Source organism: Erythrolamprus reginae, chromosome 2 (assembly GCF_031021105.1).
Source record: "Erythrolamprus reginae isolate rEryReg1 chromosome 2, rEryReg1.hap1, whole genome shotgun sequence".
In the NCBI taxonomy this organism is placed as follows: domain Eukaryota; kingdom Metazoa; phylum Chordata; class Lepidosauria; order Squamata; family Dipsadidae; genus Erythrolamprus; species Erythrolamprus reginae.
In genome coordinates, this window is record NC_091951.1 from 57231409 (window position 1) to 57258249 (window position 26841).

The 26841-nt window shown below is 43.1% G+C and overlaps 1 protein-coding gene across 1 annotated transcript in view; it reads right to left on the minus strand.

The window, feature by feature from the left end:
- The window catches only part of SUCLG2 (succinate-CoA ligase GDP-forming subunit beta), a 366453-nt gene extending 340738 nt beyond the window's left edge, over positions 1-25715 (minus strand). The window contains exon 1 of the mRNA XM_070738185.1: positions 25217-25715. Within this exon, the coding sequence (XP_070594286.1) occupies positions 25217-25303 (87 nt within the window). The 5' untranslated portion in view covers positions 25304-25715. The remainder of the gene's footprint in view (positions 1-25216) is intronic.
- Between the last annotated feature and the right edge of the window lie 1126 nt (positions 25716-26841).

Here is a 26841-nt window from a genome sequence, read left to right on the forward strand (position 1 = left end):
AATGATGCCTATGCACGACACCATTTTACCCAAAAGGGAGGACAAGGTGACTATGGAAACTGATTGCAGGGTTAAAATGCGAGAAATCAACTCCCCTATATTATGTTTCCTCTCAGGGGAGAGGAAAACTAGGGAGGATTCTGAATTAATGATAGATCCCAGATGCAATATGGAAGTAGAAGGCTGTAGGTGGCTTTTGTCAAAATTAATGGAGAAGCCATGGGTCTGTAAAACTGACATGGTGACAGAAAGGTTTACCTTTACTTCCTCTAGGGAATTTCCATGAACTAAAATGTCATCTAAATCAGGGGTCGACAAAGTTGTTCAGAATCTAGGAGCCAGCCAAAAAATTTAGGAGCCAGAATTTTTTTTAAGCAAACTTGGTTTTGTAACCCCCTCATATATACAATCCCATGTAACATCCCCTTATAAATACAGTCAATCATCAATCATCCCTCCTGAAATTTATACCACTGTCTCATTTATGGGTACTTCTCCTGTCTTTCCCCCTTTTCTCTCTCATGTTTCTCATTTCTCTCTCTTCCTCCCTTTTTCCCTCATTCCTTCTCCCTCTCACTTCTCCTCTTTTTCCATCCCTGTCTCTCTCCCCCCCTTATGTGTGTGTATGTATACACAGTCCAACTATTTCCAAAACCAGTTGAGGGCTGGGTTTTTTTTCTCTTTTATCCTTTTCAAAAACAGGTGTGGGCTGGGGGGGGGTTTCTTATTATTTGGATGCTTTTTACCATATGCTTCAAGAATCACCTCTCTCTCTCTCTCTTTTGTTTCTCTCTCCTCTCATTCTCTGCCTCAATCATTTTATCATTTCTCCTTTTTTCTCCCCTTTTTGTTCTCATTTCTCTCACTCTCCTTTCCTCTCCCTATCTGTCTTGCTTTCTCTCTCTCTTGCTATCTTTTTCTCTCTCTTGTTCTCTTATTTTCTCTCTCTCTCTCTTGTTCTTTCTCTCTCTCATGCTTTCTCTCTCTTGTTCTTTCTCTCTCTGTTGCTCTCTCTTATTTTCTCTCTCTCTCTCTCTTCTCTCATTCCCTCTTTCTCTCTATCCTTTCTATCTCTCACTCTTTCCTTCTCTCCCTCCCTTTCTCTCTCTTTCCATTCCCTCTTTCTCTCTATCCTTTCTATCTCTCACTCTTTCCTTCTCCCCCTCTCTTTCTCTCTCTTTCCTTTCTCTCATTCCCTTTCTCTCTATCCTTTCTATCTCTCACTTTTTCTTTCTCTCCCTCCCTTTCTCTCTCTTTCCTTTCTCTCATTCCATCTTTGTCTCCTGGGGCTGACTGTGCCTGCCCTGCACCCCCCACCACGGAGGGAAAGCATTTGGCATCGGCACCGCCAACCCCCCCCCCCCTCCACAAGCAGCAAAAGCCTCTGCGACTGAGCCGGAAGGCAAACGGTGCACCCCGCCGCTTAGGCTTTTGCTGCTCCTGGGGGGGGAGGATTTTCTCCTCCGCGCCCCCCCGGCAGCCAAACGTCGCTGGTGCAGGAAAGCAGCGTGTTAAAAGGCGCGCTGCTTTCACGGAAAACAAACCCGGCTTTCCTGGCAACGGAGGATGACAAGCAGGAAGAAGCGGGGTGGAGCAACGCCAGGCTCAAGCAGGCAGCTTCCGCGCGTTTCTTTCAGCGGAAGAGGAGGAGAGGGAGCGGATCGGGTGGGCGGGGGCAGCGCCTTCTACTGCCGGCGCCTCCCCGCCCCCGCCCCCGCCCCCCCCCAGGCAGGCAGGGGAATGGGAACTGCGCGCCCATGGAAAAGGGCACGCAGGGGGGTATTTTGGGGTGTGCGGGTAGCGGCGGCGGGCAATAGCCGGGGGGCGGCTTCTGCAAGTGGGAGCTCCAGGGCTGAAGCCTCAGCCCTGGAGCTCCCACTTGCAGGAGCCACCTCGCGGCACACCGGTTGAAAAACACTGCTGTATACACATACAGTACAGCAGGCAACATTTTCTAGGCGCCAGACAACATTTTCTAGGCGCCACTGGCGACCAGGCGCCTGGGTTTGTCGAACCTTGATCTAAATAACATAAAATGTGGATGGGCTTGGCCCGGATATAGGCCGCCAAGGACCCCAAAAGTTTTGTGAAGACTCTAGGGGCCGAGGAAAGACCAAATGGCATAGCCCTATACTGGAAATGTCTGCCCTGGAAGGAGAAGCGTAAGAATTTTCTGTGGCATTTGGCAATGGGAATATGGAGGTAGGCCTCAGTGAGGTCTAAGGAAGCCATGAAGTCCCCCGGATGAATAGCAGCTAAAATAGATGACAAGGAGTGCATCTTGAACTTTCTATATTTGATGAATAAATTCAGCCTTTTGAGGTCCAAGATAGCTCTCCAACCTCCGGAGGTCTTAGGGACCATAAAGAGGATGGAGTAAAAACCCCGGCCTCTCTGACCGGAGGGGACCGGCTGGATGGCTCTGATGGATAATAAATGGGAGATGGCTTCCTCCATCCGGCTACGAGCAGAGGGAGTTCTGGGAGAGGGACAGGAAATAAAACGTTTAGGGGGAGAAGAAATAAACTCTAAAAGGAGACCGTTTTGAACTGTATCAATGACCCAGGGATCCTTGGAAGATTGGCGCCAGCTAGAAGAGAAGTAAGCCAGGCGCCCCCCTATGGGGACCGAGGGGGAATTACCATCTAGGCTTTTTTGAAGCCCTGTTAGAGGACGCTCCTCTCTGGTAGCGGTATCCTTTACCCCTGGAGTTCCTACCTTGGGAACGAAAACGAGGGGAATACTGACCTGGATTCCTCTGGTAGGTGGGCGCCTGATCTTGTTGGCGCCCCGGGCGACGAAAGGACTGCGTTTTGGTGGTCTTTTTGGTAGTCGGGCCCAATACTTTTTTCTTGTCCGTGGTTTCAGTTAGGAGTGGATCTAGGAGATCTCCAAATAGGAGATCGCGTTTTAATGGACCTAAAGCTAACTGCCACTTCTGACGTACTCCTGCCTGCCAGGGGCGAAGCCATAGGAGTCTTCTGGCTGTTGTGGAGGCCGCAATGGACTTGGCTGCGAATCTGGTAGATTGCAGTGTGGCATCAGCCACGTATTGGGCGGCCGCAAATACCTTGTTGAAGTCCTGTTGACCTCTTAAGTCATCGGGAGGAATATGTTGTTGAAGTTGACGAAGCCATAGGAGCATGGCTCTAGAAAAAAAGGAAGCAGATGCGGAGCTTTTGATGGCCCAGGAATCTGCGGTGAGCCCTCTCTTGAGCATCTGTTCAATCCGCTTGTCCTCTGGGCGGAGAACCTCTTCTGCTTCGCCTGGAACTGCAGCCGCAGAGTGTAGGGTTTTGACCGGTTCATCAGGTTTAGGGCAGGATAAGAGATCTTCATAAGAAGGGGATAATTTATACAATCTTTTGTCTTTGGTGGTGGGGTTAAGCCCCGATGCTGGAAACTCCCACTGCTTAAGCAAAGCATCTTTAAACAATTTTGGCATAGGGATTACCTCATTATCCTCCTGTTCCTCTGTGAAGTAGGGTAAGTTTTCCTCCGGAGGGTCAGTGGATGTAGTGGCCTGCTTCTCTTGTGCCGCTAGCCCTGTGGAAACTCTAGCCTTGAGAAGGAGAGATTTGAACAATTGAGAGGGAAAAATGGTAACTGGAGAAGGAACCTTGATTTGGGATTCCTCATCGTCCGAGAGGCCTTGACATGGATCCTCATCCTCTTCCATATCCTGATCATATTCATCCTGAGAAGAATCTGATTCTTCCTGAATAGGAACTCTGACAGCTGGAGGAGAATTCAAGGGACGGGGGGGACGAGGAGGAGGAAGAGGTAAGGAGGGCACATTGATGGCAGAGAGCTTGGCATCAATGGCCTTGGACAACACAGAGAAAATAGATTGGAACTCTGGAGGGAGGCTAGAAATATCAGTAGGAGTGGCAGAAGAATCTCTGATGGCCTGAGAAGTTCCTGGCTGGGAAGAATCTTCAACGATATCTGGTTCCTCTGGACCTAAGCCCCATAAGTTAGGTTGGGGTCTGTCTAGGTTTGGCTCATCCAGAGATAACACAGTGACACCAGAAAGAGGCAGGTTAGGAACCTCTGGGGGGTCAAGACTGCTGAGCACTTGGGCCTGCACTTTCAAGCGTTTTGCTGATTTATCATGGATTTTTTGTAGGGCTTGGTCCCTTCTCTTCTCCGCCTTGGTGGTTCTGGTCAAGGGGCGGGCTTTTGAAGAAGAGGGGGCCGAGGCCTGGGGGATACTGGTTATCTCATCACCTGTAGGCCTGGCCTCTCTGGGACCCTGAATGGTGCCTCTCTTTGGAAAGGAAGCCATAGTCTGACAAACTACAGAAGACAAGGCTTGAGCCAAAAGAAATCTGAATTAGGGGGGGAGAAGAATTCCAAGCTTTCCCAAGAGGAAGGGGATCCTGCTCCTAGGCCTTGGAGCTGCTGCGACTTGAGGGCAATCTGGGCAAACCCAGAGTTCGTGTCCCCAAATACAGCGTGGCCAGCCTCCCTAAACTTCAATTAAAGTAACCAAGGCACCCTGGTTGGAGGTCTGGCCGGTGGAGAATTAAGCCTGAGCGTCTCAAAGCCCACTCCAGGATCCAGGCGGCGGACTGAAGCACCAACGGCCGGCAGGAGGCCAACACGAGGTACTAAATTACAGGGCGCGAAGGCCTTCGCGCCAAAAACGAAACCATTCCGTAAAAGATTTTAAAGGAAACGGTCGACTAAGTCCAGGAGACTGAGAGGGAAGCGTCTCACACCGCGGGAGGTAAAGCCCTTTAAGGTAATAAATAAATAAATAGACTTGCCTAATGACCTCCAGGCCGAAGGATTGTAAATAACCCAAAACGGCAGCAGGAATAGCCAGTGGCGAGAGGAGCCGCGGGAGGCTAAACCGCTACTTCTCCCCTGAGAGAAAAGCCGAGCCGCAGATGGCTGGCGTTAATTAGCAAGTCCCGAAATTCAATAGAAGGATTTCTTACTGTTTGGAAGGATAGAACGAAGGGAAGGTGTTAGTGATGAACGAGCTATTCACAAAGGTTCCGCTGGATGCGAGAACTGAGCGAATTCTGGGGAAGGGGCGGATCCAGCAAGCTTTTTTAACACTAGGCTCAGTTCCACCGGATTGGACATGAGCAACCCATGTGACTGCTGGACCCGCTCCTTCAGTACGGAGAATTGCAGATGATAGTGATCGGACCTGTTTGAGACAATGATGAATCCACGTACCGATGGGAGGTAGAACAACTAACCTTGTGGTGAGACCGGAGCAATCTAGAACTGAACACACTCAAACCTGTAGAAAAGGTGGTAGACTTTAGGAGAAACCCGCCCATCTTTCCACCTCTCACAATACTAGACAACACAGTATCAACAGTAGAGACCTCCAAATTTCTAGGTTCTATCATATCTGAAGACCTAAAATGATCACCTAACATCAAAAACATCATCAAAAAAAGCATAACAAAGAATGTTCTTTCTCCGCCAACTCAGGAAGCTCAAACTGAGTCCAAGGAGCTGCTGATACAGTTCTACAGAGGAATCATTGAATCTGTCATGTGCACCTCTATAACTGTCTGGTTTGCTTCTGCAACCCAACAAGACCGACACAGACTTCAGAGGATAATCAGAACTGCAGAAAAAACAATTGCTGCCAACCTGCCTTCCACTGAGGACCTGTATACTGCACGAGTCAAAAAGAGGGCTGTGAAAATATTTACTGACCCCTCGCATCCTGGACATAAACTGTTTCAACTCCTACCCTCTCGCTACAGAGCACTGCACACCAAGACAACTAGACACAAGAACAGTTTTTTTCGAACGCCATCACTCTGCTAAACAAATAATTCCCTCAACACTGTCAAACTATTTACTAAGTCTGCACTACTATTTTTTCTCATCATTCCTAGCACCCATTTCCTCCCACTTATGACTGTACGACTAACTTGTTGCTTGCACCCTTAAGATTTTTATTAATATTGATTGTTTCTTCATTGCTTATTTGACTCCTATGACAATCATTAAGTGTTGTACCACATGATTCTTGACAAATCTATATTTTCTTTTATGTACAATGAGAGCATATGCACCAAGACAAATTCCTTGTGTGTCCAATCACACTTGGCCAATAAAATAATTATATTCTATTCTATTTCAGGCAAGTTATCATTAGCAAAATCTGCAGAAGTATCTCCCTTGTTTCTTTGTCTACAACTCAACAATGAGGAACATCTCTAATATGTTTCTTTTGGAGTACAATCAATAAAAAGCCCTCTTAGCAAAGGACTAAAGATGCAGCCATCTTGATTTACCACAAATTCCCTTATATGAGCCAGAAATAACCATTTGTTCCAAAACAATGACAATATCTGTTAATTTCAGAGTTGGTTGATAGTGGGATGGGTAGCATACAAATTTAATAAATAAGCAATCCTAAATAAGTGGATCTGTTGCTTGGTCCATTTCAAAACGACATGATATGTCAATTCACAAACAGTATAAATGACCATAAACAGTAATCAGATCACTTTCTCCATGTTGCAATATCAATATAATCTATTAATGTGAAACCAAAAATAATGAAGCATATTCTCCAAAACAGTAAGATTAAAAAAAAATCAGATAGGTATGAAAATCAAATGTTGTAATTATGGTTGTGTCATTGTAACTATTACACAAGCAAATAATCCCCATTTTTGAAAAAGAAACTGGTTGTTTTGCTCTATTTTCTTTCAAAGGAGGAATATCCAGATAATCCTAGCATACCAGTAGGTTTGGATGTTCTTTGTAATCAGACCAAATTTAGTCACTGTTACAGATGCTTAAAACTATCAGAATGAAAAAACACTTTTAAGTTTGATTTGGGTTTGGGGGTGGCTTTTTTGCAAAGCATGCTACATTATGGGAAGTTTAACATCAAAGAAACCATTTGTCGTGGGACTGGATTATATGAGTATGAATCTTCTGTGTATAACAACCAGAATTCCTTAGCAAACATGAAAGATTTATTACCGGGGATAATGAAATAATCATTCTGCATTGTGCATAGAGTATGCTCCTGGGAAGTTCTTCTAATATGTCCCCTACATAACCCCAATAAGACAAAATAAGGATGATTCTCCCCTCAAAAAATCTTGGGCGCTTCCATCTTTAAAAGAAGAATCATTTCCAACCCATAGTCGTAACACTGAAAATTAATGAGGAAGATGTCGACAAAATGATCTTCTTTCGCAAAATCAGTAGCTAAAAGATACAAATATAGAGGGTATTTCAAACTGAAGGCAGGACAAGAAGCAATGGATGGAAACTAATCAAGGAGACAGCCAACCTAGCACTAAGGAGAAATTTCCAGACAGAGTCAGTGGAACGACTTGCCTCCAGAAATTGTCAGTACAGTACTCCATCACTGGAGGTTTTTAAAAAGAGATTGGACAGCCGCTTGTCTGAAATTTATTTATCATCTATCTATCTATCTATCTATCTATCTATCTATCTATCTATCTATCTATCTATCTATCTTGTATGCCGCCCCTCTCCGTAGACTCGGGGCGGCTCACAACAGTAATAGAAAAACAATGTACAATACAAATCTAATAATTAAAACTAAAAACCCATAATTTAAAAAAACATGCACACAACATACCATACGTAAACAATATAGGCCTGGGGAAGTTATCTCAGTTCCCCCATGCCTGGCAGCAGAAGTGGGTTTTAAGGAGTTTACGAAAGGTAAGGAGGGTGGGGGCAGTTCTAATCTCAGGGGGGAGCTGGTTCCAGAGGGTTGGGGCCGTCACAGAGAAGGCTCTTCCCCTGGGACCCGCCAAATGACATTGTTTAGTCGACGGGACCTGGAGAAGGCCAACTCTGTGGGACCTAATCGGTCGCTGGGACTCATGCGGAAATAGTATAGGTCTTCCTGCCTAAGCAGGAGGTTGGACTAGAAGACCCCCAAGGTACCTTCCAACTTTGCTATTCTGTTATTTTGAAAAAGTTTATCATCACTTTCTTATATTACCAAAGAAAACTTTTAGAAAAGGATTCTATAAAAAGAGCTCTGTTGGATCAAAGGAACATCTATTCCAGTATTTTGCTTCCCCTGCTGATCAAAGAGATACTTTATAGTAAATCTTAATGAAGACACAAAGGATCACTGCCTCTCCCAAGTTACTGTATGCAGCAACCATCACTGTGATATATATACCCTATTATCCATTCACATTGTGCAAACATATGAAGGTAGAGCAGGGTTGTACATATTAATCCCTTTCATATAATGCAGAAAGTACATCTGCTGCCTCCATGTCCTACTTTCATATGTTAAATGCAAAAGTCTACAGGAACAGTCAAAATACATCCAAATTTCTACTGGATTTTCAAAGCTACAAACCTCAAGAAATGAAGTTGATGAAACAAATATAGACGAACTAAAGAAATTTCAGATCAAGGGGCTGGAGCAGCATATCTATGAGCCAAGGTTGTGATATTGAGAGCTTTGATAGGCCAAAAAGGAGGCAAATGCGAAGACACCTGATTGTGCATGGTAGGAATAAAATAGATAATGAAAACGTGTCTAGTCCTTCTGAAAATATTAGAACTAGAGTTCACTCAATAAAACTGACCAGGACATATAGGATTTTTTTAAACCTAAAATTCAATTAAACTTGGATTTTGCTACCATGTGGTATTGGCTACCATCATGTCTGGCTTCAAAAAAAGAAAGAAGAGGAGGGGAAGAAAAGAAAGGAAAGGAAAGGAAAGGACCAATCCATGGAATCCATGAGGATATGGATTACTAGCCTTGACCACAGGTTCACTGTCTCAGAAACCAGCTACTAGGAAACTTAGTGGGCTTCCTTAGCCAATTAGTTGGCTATTATAAAAACAGTCTAATGCAGAGGTATCAGACTTGATTTCATTGAGGGCCTCATGTGTTTGACCTTGGGCCCCGAATGGGCATGGCCAGCTCAACATCACTCATGTTGGGGCACCTGTGGTGGCCCAAGTGCTCTGCCAGTGGAAACAGGCTCCTGAGCTCCATTTTTGGCTGAGATGCCTCCTGCAACGCTCTGCCAGCAAAAACAGAGCTCAGGAGGGCTGCAAGTGCCCACCCACCCCCGAGCTCCTTTTGGCTGACAAAGGGACCGCAGGCCAGTGCTTCACTGCTTCCAGGGTGACCCCGTGGACCAGATCTAAGCACCCTGCAGGCCTCATCTAGCTGCCGGACCTTGAATTTGACACACCTGGTCTAAGAGATCAGATGGAAGAGGGATTTGAGTCAACAGGGCATTACTTATGCTCTGACTCCTACACTTCTCAACACCTAGAAATGAAGAATTAGACTATGATTATAGACTCTTGCAGTCTTAATAATGATAACTGCTACTAAAATAACAGGTTAAAATATTGAGGGATTTCCTAATGCAGACTGATAGGTTTTAGCGCATAACACACCAGATATAACTGCAATTGAAAAGAAAAAAGGTGGGGATAATTGATGTGGCTATACCAAGACATAATATACTAGAAGCAAAGAACTGGAGAAGATCACAAAATATCGAAACTGAAAATCAACGATTATGGCATAAAGTGGCTGTGGTGGTGTCAGTAGTTACAGGCACACTGGGTGCCATACCATAATTTTTATTATTATTTATTAGACTTGTATGCTGCTCCGGGTCCTCGGAGAGGGGCAGCATACAAGTCTAATAAATAATAATAATTAGAATTTAGAAATTCTGCATATTGACAAAATGTCGCTGTCTGGAACCAGCTGCCTCCGGAGATACGTACCATCTGCACACTACTGGCCTTCCGGAAAGCCTGGCTTTTCCAGCAGACCTGGGGGCTTTGATCGAATGAGGTACCAGCCATGAGACCAATTGAGAGATATGTATGGTTTTATTGGGGGGGGGGGGGTAATCATTTTAAGTCGTTCTTTTAATGTTGTTTCCCTTTGTTGTAAGTCCTTAGGGAGTTGGGTGGCACATAAATAAAAATAAAGAAGTAAATAATAAAATGTCAATTGATCAATTGCAAAAGGCTATGCTGTTTGGAACCTCAATAGACAATCCTGATATATACATCATGAGTCCTATATACATCTCTAAGTCCTTGGGAAGAACTCAATGTGGATGAAAGCCAACACCAGCTAAAGAACTGGCAGCTGTGACTTCACATTGTTGTGAATAGATAACAATAATATAGATGTGTTAAATTTAAAGATTGCTGCTGTACCCAATCCTAACGGTACAAAAATCACTAGTTTTATTCATGGGGGGAAATCACACAAATTCATTTTACATTTTAAGGCGTCATGGCACCACAAAGTTTGAGCAGCCTTGAATTTCTATAATGGCAGCAAGATCAACCTAGACGATTTAATATTATGTGATACAGTTGTGAAGAATTTTGCTTTTAAAGAATCTTTTCACCTGGATGTAATAAACACTGCATTAATTGAAATATTTTATCAATACATTTTAACATTCAATGCGTCCTTTTTAAAAAAAAGTTTTAGAACATTTGTGGAACAAAACAGATGCATTTTAAAGCTTTTTCTTTCTTCATCCTTCCCCAGCAACTTTTGAAAAATAGTTACAACTTTATCAGAATAACTACACAACTTTAACTAATTAATTTGGATGTTACCTCCTGCATTCTCTTTATTCCAACACTTCAATATAACTCTGGTATTTGAAGTAAAGTACACTCGTAATGTAAATTTTTCAAATAATTCAATCCTAGCATTAGCTTGCTTTCTGTATTCTGAAATCATTCTAAATAGGGGCATTAATTTTAGCATGACAACTGCCTTTACTGTACAGACATATTTTATATTTTAATCCTCAAAAATCATCATATACACAATGTCTGAGTTATAAGTTTGCCCCAAATTACAGCATTCCATTTATTCAATTATTCAGGATGCATAGGGCTTCATTTTTAAAAGATCAGAATAAAATATGTTACTTTTGATTAGCAAACAGCAGTAGTTAATTCCATCCCAGAAATTAAATACTGTGCCAAGTATACCTACATGACCATCTGTAAACAAATATGGATACGTCATTTAATGAGAAAGAAAGTTTTAAGGTTTTATATTGTTCTCAGTTTACTTACACACAACCTCTATTAACTTCATGGATTCTGGTGAGTTTAGGTTAACAGCCTAAATAGAGTTAATGTGTTACTTAAACATATAGAATTCCTACCAATATCCTGATTCCTAAACAAAAGAGCTTAACTTTCAGCCAAGACTGTCATAGACTGATTTGCACATAAGCTTTATTAAACCCAATAGGGTATAATTTCACATAAACATGCATCAAAGTAAAACTATGTTTAACCCTGCCATGTTAATAATAAATACAGCATTTCTGCTCAGATCAGTATTTTGCAGTAATAATAGCAGCCTTATACATAGACTGCAAGCCTAACTAGCTTGCTAGAACAATAAGTTTTTTAAAAGATTTTAGAATCTTTTACTAAGATAAAATTCAGCATGAATAAATTACAGATGGTCCTTGATGTACAATTACAATCAGGATTGGAATAGAACAGAACAGAATAATAGAGTCGGAAGGGACTTTGGAGGTCTTCTAGTCTCTGCCCCTCTCAAATAGGAAACCTATACCATTTCAGACAAATTGTTGTTCAATCTTTTCTTAAAAAGAAATTGGAGCACTCACCATTTCTGGAGGTAACTCATTCCATTGACTATTCCATCAGGAAAATTCCCCCTTATTTCCAGGTTGGTTCTCTCTTTGATTAGTTCCCATCCATTGTTTCTTATCCTCATATTCCTTGTGGCAGCCCCCTCAAATATTGGATCACTGTTATCGGAATTGCCATTGCTAAGTGAGATGGTTGTTAAGTGAATTTTTCGCAAATTTATGAACTTTATCGCCATGGGTCATTAAGTGAAGTACATGGTCATTAAGTGAAGCCAGTTTCTTCCATTGACTTTGCTTGTTGGAAACCTCCTGGGAAAGTCACGAATGACAATCACGTGCCCCTGAGACACTGCAACCATCCCAAATCCATGAAATTCACTAAATTTTGATCATGTGACCACACGGATGCTGCAACTGTCATAAGTGCCAAGTATCAGTTTTAAGACATTTTTTATCACAATGTTGTAACTTCAGATAGTCCCTAAATGAAGGGTTGTAAGTCAAAGACTACCGGTATTTGTGTTATACAGTAATCCTTTTTCCACTTGGAAGGAAGCACCAGTAAGGTATCGTATACAGTGATCCCCCGATTATCGCGAGGGTTCCGTTCCAAGACCCCTAGCGATAATCAATAACTCGCGATGTAGCGGCACGGAAGTAAAAACACCATCTGCGCATGCGCGTCCTGTTTTCCATGGCCGCACATGCGCAGATAGTGGAGTTTGCGTGTGGGCGGCGGGGAAGACCCCTTCGGCCGCCCAACAGCTGATCTGCTCCACAGCACGGCAGCAGCGAGGAGCCGAAGATGGGGTTTCCCCGTTGCCCAGGCAAAGGGGAAACCCCAAGATCGCTTGCCGCTTGCCCGTTCGCCCGCCCGCCCGGCTGCTCGCTTGCAGCGCGGCAGCAGCGAGGAGCCGGGCGGGCGGGCGAACGGGCAAGCGGTAAGCGATCTTGGGGTTTCCCCGTTGCCCAGGCAAAGGGGAAACCCCAAGATCGCTTGCCGCTTGCCCGTTCGCCCGCCCGCCCGGCTGCTTGCTTGCAGCGCGGCAGCAGCGAGGAGCCGGGCGGGCGGGTGAACGGGCAAGCGGCAAGCGATCTTGGGGTTTCCCCGTTGCCCAGGCAAAGGGGAAACCCCAAGATCGCTTGCCGCTTGCCCGTTCGCCCGCCCGCCCGCCCGGCTGCTCGCTTGCAGCGCGGCAGCAGCGAGGAGACGAAGATGGGGTTTCCCCGTTGCCCAGGCAAAGGGAAAACCCCAAGATCGCTTGCCGCTTGCCCGTTCGCCCGCCCGCCCGGCTGCTTGCTTGCAGCGCGGCAGCAGCGAGGAGCCGGGCGGGCGGGCGAACGGGCAAGCGGCAAGCGATCTTGGGGTTTCCCCGTTGCCCAGGCAAAGGGGAAACCCCAAGATTGCTTGCCGCTTGCCCGTTCGCCTGCCCGCCCGCCCGGCTGCTCGCTTGCAGCGCGGCAGCAGCGAGGAGACGAAGATGGGGTTTCCCCGTTGCCCAGGCAAAGGGAAAACCCCAAGATCGCTTGCCGCTTGCCCGTTCGCCCGCCCGCCCGGCTGCTCGCTTGCAGCGCGGCAGCAGCGAGGAGCCGGGCGGGCGGGCGAACGGGCAAGCGGCAAGCGATCTTGGGGTTTCCCCGTTGCCCAAGCAAAGGGGAAACCTCAAGATCGCTTGCCGCTTGCCCGTTCGCCCGCCCGCCCGGCTGCTCGCTTGCAGCGCGGCAGCAGCAAGGAGCCGAAGATGGGGTTTCCAAGACGGGGAAACCCCATCTTCGGCTCCTCGCTGTTGCCGCGCTGCCGAGCAGATCAGCTGGTGGGCAGCCGAAGGAACCTTCCCTGGGTGCCGGCCGCCGCTCGAGAGCAAGAGGGGGAGAGATAGAGAAAGAGAGAGAAGGAAAGAAAGAGATGAGAGAGGGAGGAAGAGAGTGTGAGAGAGGAAGAAGCAAGATAGAGAAAGAGAGAAAGAAAGATCAGAAAGGAAGGGAATGACGTCATCGGGTGGAAAAATCGCGATATAGCGATTCGCAATGATCGGGATCGCGAAACTCGGGAGATCGCTGTATACAAGACCTAACTATACTGCTCAAAAAAATAAAGGGAACATTTAAACAAAAGAATATAACTCCAAGTAAATCAAACTTCTGTGAAATCAAACTGTCCACTTAGGAAGCAACACTGATTGACAATCAATTTCATTTTGTTGTCAGCACATTCAACTTTGTACAGAACAAAGTATTCAATGAGAATATTTCATTCATTCAGATCTAGGATGTGTTATTTGAGTGTTCCCTTTATTGTTTGAGCAGTGTAGAACTGTAAATCACAGAAATAAAGTATTCAAATTTCTTTCCCCACACTCCAAGCATTGAGATTTGTGAGTGCCCTATAAATTAAAAGGTGCTTATGCCAAGTTAAGACATCATATAGCCGTGATGGCAAACTTATGGCACACCTGCCCAAAGTAGCACGCACGGCCTTTCCTGTTTCTCTTCCGAGTTTCTGGATGATCAGCTGTCTTTCTCATGCGTGGCATTGCCAAAAACTGGTGTGCACATGTGCGCCAGTCAACTGATTGGCGGTGAAAATGCGCGCTAGAACATGAACGTTTGGCTTTTCCAGAGCATGTTCCCTTTGTGAGCATGGCAATGCCAAAAATTGGTGTCAGCATGTGTGCCAGCCAGCTGATTGTCGGCGCACATGCAGGCTAGAAGTTGGAAATTCGGCTTTTCCGGAGTGCGGCCCCAACAAGTAGCATGCACAACATGTCTGCAAGACCTTTTCAGCACTTCGTGTCGATAACATTTGCCACCACTGCCATATAATGTCTTCTTAAATTCTCCCTTTTACTAAGGTATGGAAAATAAATCGATTTCCCATTTTTCCACCTCACAAATCTTCTATTAGTGAGGCAGCTCTGACTGATACATAAACACTGCCATAACCCGCCTGGCCAACAGGGTAACTTGGCAAGCATTCAAGATTGTGTTTTTCATTGTGTGTGTGTATTTATTCTCCCACATATAGTCTTATTTGTCAATTTTTTTTCCTCCCAGTCTTTTCACACTTTTTAAGATTACTACCTTGTCCAGCATGGGGTTGAATCACTCCTGTTTCTTTCTTACCCAAATCTCATTACAATCTCAGAAATACACAGAGGGCTGGATTGACTGAGATTCATTTCACCCTGTTAAGATCTTGTATAACCTGTAATAAAGCTAGGCTTTACAATAACTCAAAAAATCAGCATACTGATTCCTATCATAATATTTAATTAATGTATTGGTATATCGGGGATATTTCCTCTACTAAAACACTTAATATCCCATTTTAATTGAAAACCAGTTTCTTCGGCTGTAAAAAAAAAAAAAACTTAAATATTGAAATGGAAAGAGAAACTGACCAAAGATGAAAGCTTTGAGGCACATAAAATACTAATCACAAATAATAGCCATCATAAAACTATTACATATTAGTTTTATGCTCATTTTAGAACAATATTAATATTGTAGTTAATTTAAAATGAATGTTAATTTTGTTCTAATTAACTGGTAGGGAAAAAAAACAAATAGGAGCACTGTTTAAACCCCCTTTTTGTAACTAGTAATCTGCGATACATTTGTTTTAAAACTGTTTATGGAAGATTTCAGAAACTATTATTTGAAACTAATTAAATGACATACAGTTAAAAAGCCATTAGGTGTAACCGTAGCTATTAATTCGTGAGTTAAACAATTCAAACATTCACTGGTTCATTAAGGACAACCCAGCCGTAATTTTGTAAAGTGAAACCAAAACTGACTGGGACAAAGTTGGACAATTAAATCAACTGAGACATTTACTCATAAATTGCTTTTTAAAAAGGGAGTGTTTCACAAAAAACACAACATCCTTTTTTTTAATGTGATTTAATGTGATACATGGGATTTTGTATCAAATCAGTCTGGGGTTTATCAATGACAATTGTGAAATGTCTACAATGTCTACAAACCAGAAAATGTTTTCATATACAAAATACAATAGCAGTTGGATATCCAACCAGAGCAGGCCAGTTGAATTGAAACCTGACATATTTGGTTTGAGAAAAATCTGGTGGAATCTTTTCCGCCTTCACTTCAGCATGGACTATGCCCACGCTTGCAACAGATCTTTTTCCTGTAGACGTAGTTGCCACACCTGCATTCAGATGTGAATATTCCCTGCACTCCCTGCACCAGCCACCGCTCCTTTCAAGCAACCATCTACTGGTATCCCAATATTCTGTACAAATCGATGGTGAGACCACACTTGGAGTACTGTGTACAGTTTTGGTCACTGCACCTCAAGAAGGACATAATGGAACTGGAAAAGGTGCAAAAAAGGGCAACAAGAATGATAAAGGAAATTGAGTATCTCCCTTATGATACCAGGTTGCAACGCCTTGGTCTCTTATGCCTTGAAAGATGGTGTTCAAGGAGTGACTTGATCGAAGTGTATAAAATCATGCATGGGATAGAAAAGGTGGATAGAGAAAAATTATTTTCTCTATCACCCAATACTAGGATAAGGGGGCACTCCCTAAAGCTCATAGGTAAGAAAGTGAGGACAAATCAAGGGAAATATTTCTTCACCCAGAGGGTCGTTGGTTTATGGAATTCACTTCCAGAAGAGGTCGTGACAGCTGTCAGCCTGGATAGCTTCAAGGCAGGATTAGACAGATTCATGGATGCCAAGTGTATCGGTGGTTATTGAAAAGGATGTCCATGTGCCGCCTCTATGTTGGTTGAGGCAGGCAGGATTCCCTTGAGTACCATTTGTTGGGGGTCAGGGGAGAGGGAGGGTCTTTCCTTCTCTTTCTGCTCAAGATCCCCAAGGACAATTGTTGGGCCACTGTGTGACACTTGATGGGCTTTGGCCTGATTCAGCATGGCTCTTCTTATGTTCTTATTCCCAGAAGTTTGCTTCCCAACAGACACTGCTGCCTTACCAGAGTCTTCTTTTCTTCCACTAAACTGCTGCTGCTACTTCCACACACACCACGACATATGGCTTTGCATTTTGTCTTCCACTTCTGGGTTGTGTGTGCTTTGATTCGTTTAATTAACCCTCATTTGGCAACCTTCAAAGTTCCTACGGTGCTAAACGAGGGTTACTTATGACTGATCTTTGAAGTTCCAGCCATCCTAGTAACCTGTGAACATACCGGTAGGATTGTGGTCTGGGTACCTGGCAAGTGGCTCACACTTACGAAAGTTGCAGCATCTGACAGTCACATAACTGCTATTTGTAATCTTCCCTGGAAGCTTCCTACAAGCAAAGTCAAGAGGAGAAGCTGGGAAGGAAGGTCACAAGTCATTTCAGTAGATTCATTACGATTCAGGGCTAGCCTTGGCCCTGCCACATTCATGTCATTGTCAAGCCGGTGTAGAAGTTGGTGATAAATTAACGGCTTGCCACATTATCTCTAGAAGGCCTGACAATTATGGGAACTTGGGAGGGGTGATTTTCATGAGGGAACAGATGCAGCCCCAAAACATTCTTTTGAGTGGTTCAAGGCCATCCTATACCCATACACCTGTGCGGAAGTGGAAGGAAGACTTGCCATGCTGGCACAATCTGAGTGGGCAACGTGACAAGTTTGTGGGTAGGGAACAAAGGATGTGAACTATCAACTCGGTAGAAAACTCAGATTCAGGTTTCCCAGTGTGGATGTCAGGATGGCTCCAGCAATAAATTGAAACTTTCCAGAGTATTTTGACTTGGACTCTGATTTAGTTTAGATGTTACCTGGAACCTTGACAGTTATGCCTTGCTACTCATTCAGAAAATCTCCCCTGCCCTGCTTGCAAACCACCGGAGACTCACTTAATGACCTGCCATCCTAGCTTAACAATGGCAACAGGGATGCCCAGGATTGCCATCATTAAGCAATGTAGTCAATAGGAAAGTGAACACAAGAACAAGGGGACACAATCTGAAGTTAGTTGGGGGAAAGATCAAAAGCAACTTGAGAAAATATTATTTTACTGAAAGAGTAGTAGATCCTTGGAACAAACTTCCAGCAGACGTGGTAGATAAATCCACAGTAACTGAATTTAAGCATGCCTGGGATAAACATATATCCATCCTAAGATAAAATACAGAAAATAGTATAAGGGCAGACTAGATGGACCATGGGGTCTTTTTCTGCCGTCAGACTTCTATGTTTCTATACTATAACATTGTGTTGTAGAAGTGTTATCATTTAGTGATAGAAATTCTGGTCCCAATTACCAGTGTAAACTGAGGGTTTACCTGTAGTCCTGGGCTCATCATTTACAACTTTCCCAAAGTCAGTGGGAAAAGCCGGATTCCCTTAAAGACTGCATGATTCACTTAACAATTCGAATGATTCACTTAATAACCATGGCAAAAAGTTCATAAATTGGTCATGACCAGGGGTGGTATTCACTTACCTTCACAAATATGAGCGCACACCCACACATGTGCCCAACCTCAAAACCATGCCTAAATAAGCTAATACCATGGCAGTCGCCGCTACCAGTTCGCCCAAATCAGTCTGAACCTGCAGAATACCACCTCTGGTCAGGACTCACTTCACCACTCCCTTGTTTAACAACAGAAATTCTGATCTCAATTGTGAACATAAGTCAAGGACTACCTGTATATAATTTATGCTGAAATACACCCTGAAATAAAACTAAATCAAGGCCCTATTTTTTTTTAAAAAAGGAGATTTAAAACGGTGCAGTTAAGGCATTCCTGTTTAATCTTTTATTTTTCATTATAAAGCATAATAAAGCATGTTTCCCAATTTTAAAAGTACTAATCATTTCATTGATTTGTATAATATTCTACCAAAGCTTTATTTCTTTAAATCAGCAGCTGACAAAAACAGGTGTTGGTGTTTCTCAAGCATTTCTGCTTTGTTCTTGTTTAAATTAAAAATTCATGGCTTTCTTCTGGCGGTTTAAATCAAGATTATGTTCAACACACCTACATACTGCATTTTTGTTTTGTCGCAACTGGTATTCAAAACCTCAAACACGCCAACTTACACTTGACAGTTGCCGTGTACCTTGTATTCAGTGGCATCTAGTTTACAGAGACAACACCATACATAAAGCATGTTGTATCAGAAGAGTTGAAGAGGAAAAAGCTTTTGCCACTGCAATTGAAACTGTAGAGTGAAGAGGTTAACAGTAAAAAACATGTAGGCAGTTAGCAATAAAACTGAAGGAGGTAGCACATTGATAGTTGGGCTAAAGCAGGTGACTTTTCATCAAAGGTTAAAAAAATCAAAGCATACCAACTGTGAGCAACACAAGAAAATAAGGAAGAAATTTCTTGCAACTGGAGCTTTCAATCTTCAGGACCTAGTCAGTTTATAACAAAAGTGGGCAACCCCAAAGGCCACAGCCTGGTTGCAGGTATCAATGGCAGAAGAAAACATTTCTCTAAATCTATGCTATACTCTCAAAAAAATAAGGGGAACTCTCAAATAACACATCCTAGATCTGAATGAATGAAATATTTGTTCTGTACAGAGTTGAATGTGTGCAACAGCATGTGAAATGGATTGGCAATCAGTGTTGCTTCCTAAGTGGACAGTTTGATTTCACAGAAGTTTGATTTGCTTGGAGTTATATTGTGTTGTTTAAGTGTTCCCTTTATTTATTTATTTTTGAGCAGTGAATATGAATGCTACTGAGAGAGACCTAGGCAGACCTAGAACTCACTGTCTCCCAATTTCTAGCTACACGCATTATCCACTCCACCAACCTGGGCAGTTAGAATATTTGGGGGACGGGAGCACATGCAATGTTGAATAAAACTCCCAAATTGGGAGCAGGTGACGGAGAGAGCATGGAGAGGCTAGGAAACGAAGGATCTAGGGCAGTGATGGCGAACCTATGGCACGGGTGCCACAGGTGACACGCAGAGCTATATCTGCTGGCACGCAAGCCGTTGCTCTAGCTCAGCTCCTGTGTGCATGTGTGTGCGGCCCAGCTGATTTTTTGGCTCACACAGAGGCTCTGGGAGGGCGTTTTTGGCTTCCAGAGGGCCTTCGGGGTTGGTGGGGTAGGGCACTTTTACTCTCCCCTGGCTCCAAGGAAGCCTGTGGAACCTGGGGAGGGCGAAACATGAACCTGCAGCGCCCACCAGAAGTTGGGAAACAGGCCATTTCCAACCTCCAGAGGACCTCTGTGGGGAGGGGGAAGCTGTTTTTGGCCTCTCCAGGCATTGAATTATGGTTGGGCACTCGTAAATGTGCACTAGTGCATGCCCACGCTCTTTTGGCACTCGAGGGAAAAAAGGTTCGCCATCACTACATAAAGAGCTGATAGATAAATTAGTGAAGATTGGACTTAATCCCTGGATAGTTCAATGGATTTGCAGCTGGCTGAAGCGTAGACATCAGAAAGTTATTGTTAATTGACAAAATTGAACAGGTCCAAAGACGGGCTACAAGAATGGTGGAAGGTCTTAAGCATAAAACATATCAGGAAAGACTTAATGAACTCAATCTATGTAGTCTGGAGGACAGAAGGAAAAGGGGGGACATGATCGAAACATTTAAATATGTTAAAGGGTTAAATAAGGTTCAGGAGGGAAGTGTTTTTAATAGGAAAGCGAACACAAGAACAAGGGGACACAATCTGAAGTTAGTTGGGGGAAAGATCAAAAGCAACATGAGAAAATATTATTTTACTGAAAGAGTAGTAGATCCTTGGAACAAACGTCCAGCAGATGTGGTAGATAAATCCAGAGTAACTGAATTAAAACATGCCTTGGATAAACATATATCCATCCTAAGATAAAATACAGAAAATAGTATAAGGGCAAACTAGATAGATCATGAGGTCTTTTTCTGCCGTCAGTCTTCTATGTTTCTATCATTGATCTAGGGCCGTGATGGCGAACCTATGGTACGCGTGCCAGAGGTGGCATGCGGAGTCCTCTCTGCATGCATGCACACCATCACTCCAGCTCAGCCAGCTGGCCATCGGGTTTCCAAGGCACATATGCCTCCGAGTCTTCGGAGAGGGGCGGCATACAAATCTAATAAATCTTAAATCTTAAATCAGCCATCTCATCATCCTGTTTTTGGCACTCTGGCGCACGCGTCTTCCGTTTTGTGCATTCTGTGCCTAAAAGGTTCGCCATCACTGACCTAGGGAGAAAGACGTTTGAAAGGCAGCAGGCCTTAGAAACAAAAGCTGGAGCAGAGAGCAGGTTGACCTGTTGAGGCTTCCCAGACAATTCTTGCATGATCCTCTTGTAAATCTATGACACCAGGAACAAGAGTCCTGCAAGGAAATTGCTGTCCTGCAGATGTATAAAACGCACTAAGCTCTCACTCAGTTTTATTATTTTACATCTCCCTGCTTAAGCATCAGAAGACTACCGATCTAATCAAGAAGCTTAATCTATATTTATCTATTGATTTGCCATGGTTGCCTCAACAACCTCTGGTTCTGTATTGCACCACCGCTTTCCAAACCTCAGGTTTTGAGAATGTGAATTATGCTCCTTTGTATTTCATTCCTTACAACAATCCAGCTCTCTGCATGCACATATCATCATTCTAGGAAGGAGCCTGGAAAATACATTCAACATAATCCCAAACAACTCCAAAAAAGACTGGATGTAGTCTAAAGCAAACTCTAAAAGTTGTCACCAAATTTTAATGGTATGTATACAATGGAAAATTATTAAACTGATTTATAATTAATTAAACACTAAATATAGGGAAATAATGGCACCAGCATTGCCCTGGATTATCCCTCATCCTGTTGCATTTCCAAAAGGCTCAAAAAAACCCTGGTTTTATCAGTGGGCCTAGTGACCAGGAATGAGATGGAGCTGATAAAGTGACAGATTTGTTGCTGTCACAGGGGGGTGGGGTGGAGGGTTTTTTTAATGAGGTTTCATTATGTATTAGATGTTTTTAAAAAGTTGTAAGCCAGCTGGAGCCACCTGTGCATGAGGTGGGTGGCTATGTAAATTGGTTTAATAGATAAATTTTATTTAAAGCCAAGAGATGATTGCACTTACTTTGCCTTGACTCCACCCACTACTTTTTTCCAGAGTGGCCTGCCACGCAGTAAAAGTTGATTTACAAGACAAACAATTGATTGGTAGAAGTGTGATTGAGTTGTATGACTGAGTAGAATGTTTAAAGTTTTAGGGTGTTTTTAGCTGCTTTAATTAAAAGGCGGCCTAGAAATTGAATATAAAATAAAATAAAATAAAATAAAATAAAATAAAATAAAATAAAATAAAATAAAATAAAATAAAATAAAATAAAATAAAATAAAATAAAATAAAATAAAATAAAATAAAATAAAATAAAATAAAATAAAATAAAATAAAATAAAATAAAATAAAATAAAATAAAATAAAATAAAATAAAATAAAATAAAATAAAATAAAATAAAATAAAATAAAATAAAATAAAATAAAATAAAATAAAATAAAATAAAATAAAATAATAAAATAAAATATAAAATAAAATAAAAATAAAAAAATAAAAAAATAAAAAATAAAAAATAAAAAATAATAAAATAAAATAGTAAAATTAAATTAAATTAAATTAAATTAAAAAATTAAATTAAATTAAAAAATAAAATGGATTACTGAGCCTATGCACTTTGAACATCTAAAAAAAGGCAACCTAATACAATGTTTGTGATATATCAACCAATCTCCAAAACCCAGAGGTAATCTTCATCTGGAAGTGAAAACAATGGCTAGATTTTAATGTTCAATATTAAGATAGACTTTTAATAACAAGTATTTATTACAAACTTAAATGCTACCCATTGCTCAACAGGGCAGATCACAACAAACAAATAAATTACAATAGCTATATTGTAACATATAATGGCAAGTATGAAACAAGAGGCCACCTCTCATTTGCAAAAGAGCTACGCAGGGATGGATTTCAAAAACTTTAGCAAGAATTTTCTGTGCCGGGGGGCCATGGCCATGGTGGATGTGGCCTAGTTGGCCTCTAGCACCATTTTTGCCTTCCTAGGGCTCCAGAGGCTTTCCTCGAGCCTCCGGGAGGACGAAAACAGCCTCCCCAGGCTCCAGAGGCCCAAACTTCCGGTAGGCCCATTTTTTCCTCCCCGAGCCTCCGTGCACATCCAAAACAGACCAAGTGGGGACTCCAGGGAGGGGTGGGATGGGATATGCAGGACCAGCCAGGAGTGGGATTTGTGGGTTCTCCAAACTGCACAGAATTTTAGCAAGAGGCTCTCCCAAACCCCTGCAAACCCCCAGCAGCCAACCCCTGGGCCTTGGTAAAGTCCAGATGTTCACAGCTCTTAATAAGAACAATATATCACGGGAATTTCCAAAGGAATTGGAGGCTTTTTCTGTGTCCCAAAGCAAGTACATTTTTGATGTCTCTATTGTGCTATTCTCTGCTGACATAGCAAAGCAACTGATGTCAACAGTAACAGCCGGCAGGCTCCTGAGAGGTGTGTGAACCACTTCCTCCAATGTAGTACAATGCACCATTGATGCTCCTCTTATGTTCACAAGCACCTATTCTAGTCAAAGCAGCCTCCCAAACAGCATCTGTGGACAATTTCAACCTTCATTTGCAATGAAGCCAACTCCTTGCTTTGCTTCTACTACTCCAGGTGGAAGTATCACTTCTATTCACTTAGTTCAGGGGTCTCCAATCTTGGCAACTTTATGACTTATGGACTTCAACTCCCAGAATTCCTCAACCAACGCATGCTGGCTGAGGAATTCTGGGAGTTGAAGTCCAAAAGTCATAAAGTTGCCAAGGTTGGAGACCCTTAACTTAGAGAACCTCCCCTTCAGCCAACATAATTAAGGATTGAACTAAGAAATATGAGGATTGAACTAATTGAATTGAGGCTTGAACTAAGAAATATTAACCAGTTCTAAGCAAGTAATTGTCTATGGAAACTGTTAATATTGACTACAATAGTATTGTACAACTGTCAAACTCCCAGGCCAAGTTTAGCAAAAGGGGGGATGTCCATGTGCCACCTCTATGTTGGTTGAGGCAGGCAGGATTCCCTTGAGTACCATTTGTTGGGGGTCAAGGGAAAGGTCTTGCCTTTTCTTTCTGCCCCAATACATCATGTGATGCCTCCATGAGTTTGATACCCTTGGACTACAAGATAGTCCTCATTTATCAATTTATTAATTACTTTTTCAATGACCATTCAGTTATGACAGCACTGAAAAGGCAACGTATAACCAATCCTCAAATTTGTAGCTATCACAGCATTCCCACGATCATGTGATTGTGGTTGGCAATTGGTGTGCATTTACATGGTGCAATGTGCTGCCCTTGCAACCTTCATGGACAACTTCCCACAATTAAAGTCCATAAGTAGCCTAGCAAGTTATGGTTATCTGATGATCGGCAGTATTAACACAATCAAACCTAAGAAACTGATGTGAATCAGGTGCAGTCACGTGACTTCTCACTTTAGGTCCATGCTACTTAGCAATAGAGGTGTTTGTCCCAATTATGGTTAGTAAATGAAGACTATCTGTATTCTTGTAAACCGGCTGTGTTAAGTAAGTAAAGAAAGCAGATAGGAGGCAATTGCTCTTTGACCCACCTTCAAGCTTGTTCATGGGAAAATCAGAAAAGCTAAGGCTTAATTTAATTTAACTGATTTATAAAACTCCCAACTCCTGCCAGATTGTGGTTTTCGACTCATTAACCAGTGTTCACCTTGGATCAAAATCTACACCTGCTTTCAGTTCCCCCCATCAAGGAGAGAGGCCACACTTCCTTAAAAAGCAGCAATATGTTTGTGGGGACCAAGAGTATAACAACATATGCTATGAAATAGGAGAGCCAGTTTGATATAGCTGTTTAAAGCATCCGGCTAGAAACCTGAAGGCCAGGGACTCTACTCCCAGTTTCTTTAAGAAGCCAGTTGGATGACCTTTGGTCAATTGTTCTGTCTCATACCTAGGAAGCAAACAACAGCAAACCACCTCTAAAATTTTGCCAAGCAAGCTGCAGAGACTAGCCCAGGCACTTGTGAGAAGAGTCAATACTGACAGGGAGGGAGAGGGACAAAGATCGTGAAATTATTGAGGTCCACACCTCAACGGAGTAAAGTAAAAGTAAGGATTCCCCTTCATTGGAATTCGCGGAGTTGTTCCCCTGGCAAAAATAAATTTACTCAAGAACTTTCCAAAGTGACTTTTGTTCAAGCCCATTGTCTTTCTTCACCCTTTTATTATTATTATCATTATTTTAATTGGGAAAGCACTAGTCTAGTGCATGGGTTAAGGAAAAGGCTGAATCTTGAGTCCCGGCCAAAAAAGACACCTGACGTATCTGGAAGAAGTGGAGATGTTTAAAAGGCAGGTGCCACGTGTTGCGTTCTGGAGAATGAACTGAGAGACCAAAGAAAATACCAAACACCCTCCACCTAAAACCCCGAGCAGCCTGCGAAGTTGACGGGCGCTGGGAGGAAGCCCGGGACGGATCGGGCAAGCTGCCCCTCGCTTCTGCCACCCCAGGAGGACGCAGACGCCTGGCTAATAAGAGGCCGAAGCCTCGCCGCGAGGGGCGGGCGGGCGCACTCACCGCGTTGCGCCTCCTGAGCAGGGCGGCTCTCAGCAAAGGCAAATCTCGGATTACGATCCCAGCTTGCCTCGCCATGGAAGACGCCATCTTCAGCCACGCGGGTAAACCGGGGTGGAGCTTCCGCCCGAGTAGGGGCGGCTCCAGGGCTCGCTGAGGCCCAGAGGCGGTCGGGTCGTCTGAGGTAGCGGCGCCCGCAAGAACGGCGACCCGAGGCCGAGGATTAGAGGGAAGTTACACTAGAAAGAAAACTGGTCGAAGCCTCTTAAAACTCCGACGCGGAGGCGCGCTGAGAGGAATGCGCGCCTTTGCTTTTTACCCGCGCAGTGCAAACGCCGAAGCCCGCTTTCCCCTTCTCTCTTGCTTAGGATCGCCCCAATCGCGTTGTATCTAAAAACTCTTTTTTAAATTCCATAAGAGGAAAGAATCGGGCGGAAATGGAATGGAAGGTGGTCGGTCCGGCCGGGATCGGTAGTGTAGGCGTGTTTCACATTTTAGAAATATCGAAACATAGAGGATTGACGGCAGAAAAAGACCTCCTGGTCCATCTAGTCTGCTCTTATACTATTTCCTGTATTTTATCTTAGGATGGATATACTGTATGTTTAATCCAGGCATGTTTAAATTCAGTTACTGTGGATTTACCAACCGCGTCTGCTGGAAGTTTGTTCCAAGCATCTAGTACTCTTTCATTAAAATAATATTTTCTCACGTTACTTTTAATCTTTTCCCCAACTAACCTCAGACTGTGCCCCCTTGTTCTTGTGTTCACTTTCCTATTAAAAACACTTCCCTACTGAACCGTATTCAACCCTTTAACATATTTAAATGTTTTGATCCCTTCTGTCCTCCAGACTATACAGATTGAGTTCATTAAGTCTTTCCTGATAAGTTTTATGCTTAAGACCTTCCACCATTTTTGTAGGCCATCTTTGGACCCATTCAATTTTGTCAATATCCTTTTGTAGGAGAGGTGTCCAAAATTGAACACAGTATTCCAAATGTGGTCTCACCAGTGCTCTATATAAGGGGATCACAATCTCCCTCTTCCTGCTTGTTATACCTCTAGCTATACAGCCAAGCATTTACTTGCTTTCCCTACTGCCTGACTGCACTGTTCACCCATTTTGAGACTGTCAGAAATCACTACCCCAAATCCTTCTCTTCTAAAGTTTTTGCTAACACAGAACTGCCAATACAATACTGTACTCTTTTTTTTAAAAAAAAACTATGGACCGGTTTGTGATGTTGCGAAGTCAGCCGGCGTCATAGGTAAGGTGGTGGGGGGGAGCGTCTATGGCAATTTGCCCTGACCAACTTACCACAGCCATCTCGCCACAGGACAACCCACTTTGCTTATGTTTATGTTTATATCAATATCTGCTATCTTGTACATGGTTTTGACAAACAAATAAACAAACAAACATTGTCCCATGAGGAGTTGGAACTAGAATAACCGCCTAAGGATTGAAATGATACCTTGCTGCTACCTTTTTCTCTCCCCTTGCCCCTGGCTCTTTTCCCCCTGGAAAAAGAAATTGGGCTAAGAAGAAAGCAAATTTGGGAAGGTTGTGGATTCAGGAAAGAGTGTTTAATAATTCTAGATTCCAAATGTATGGTCCCATCCC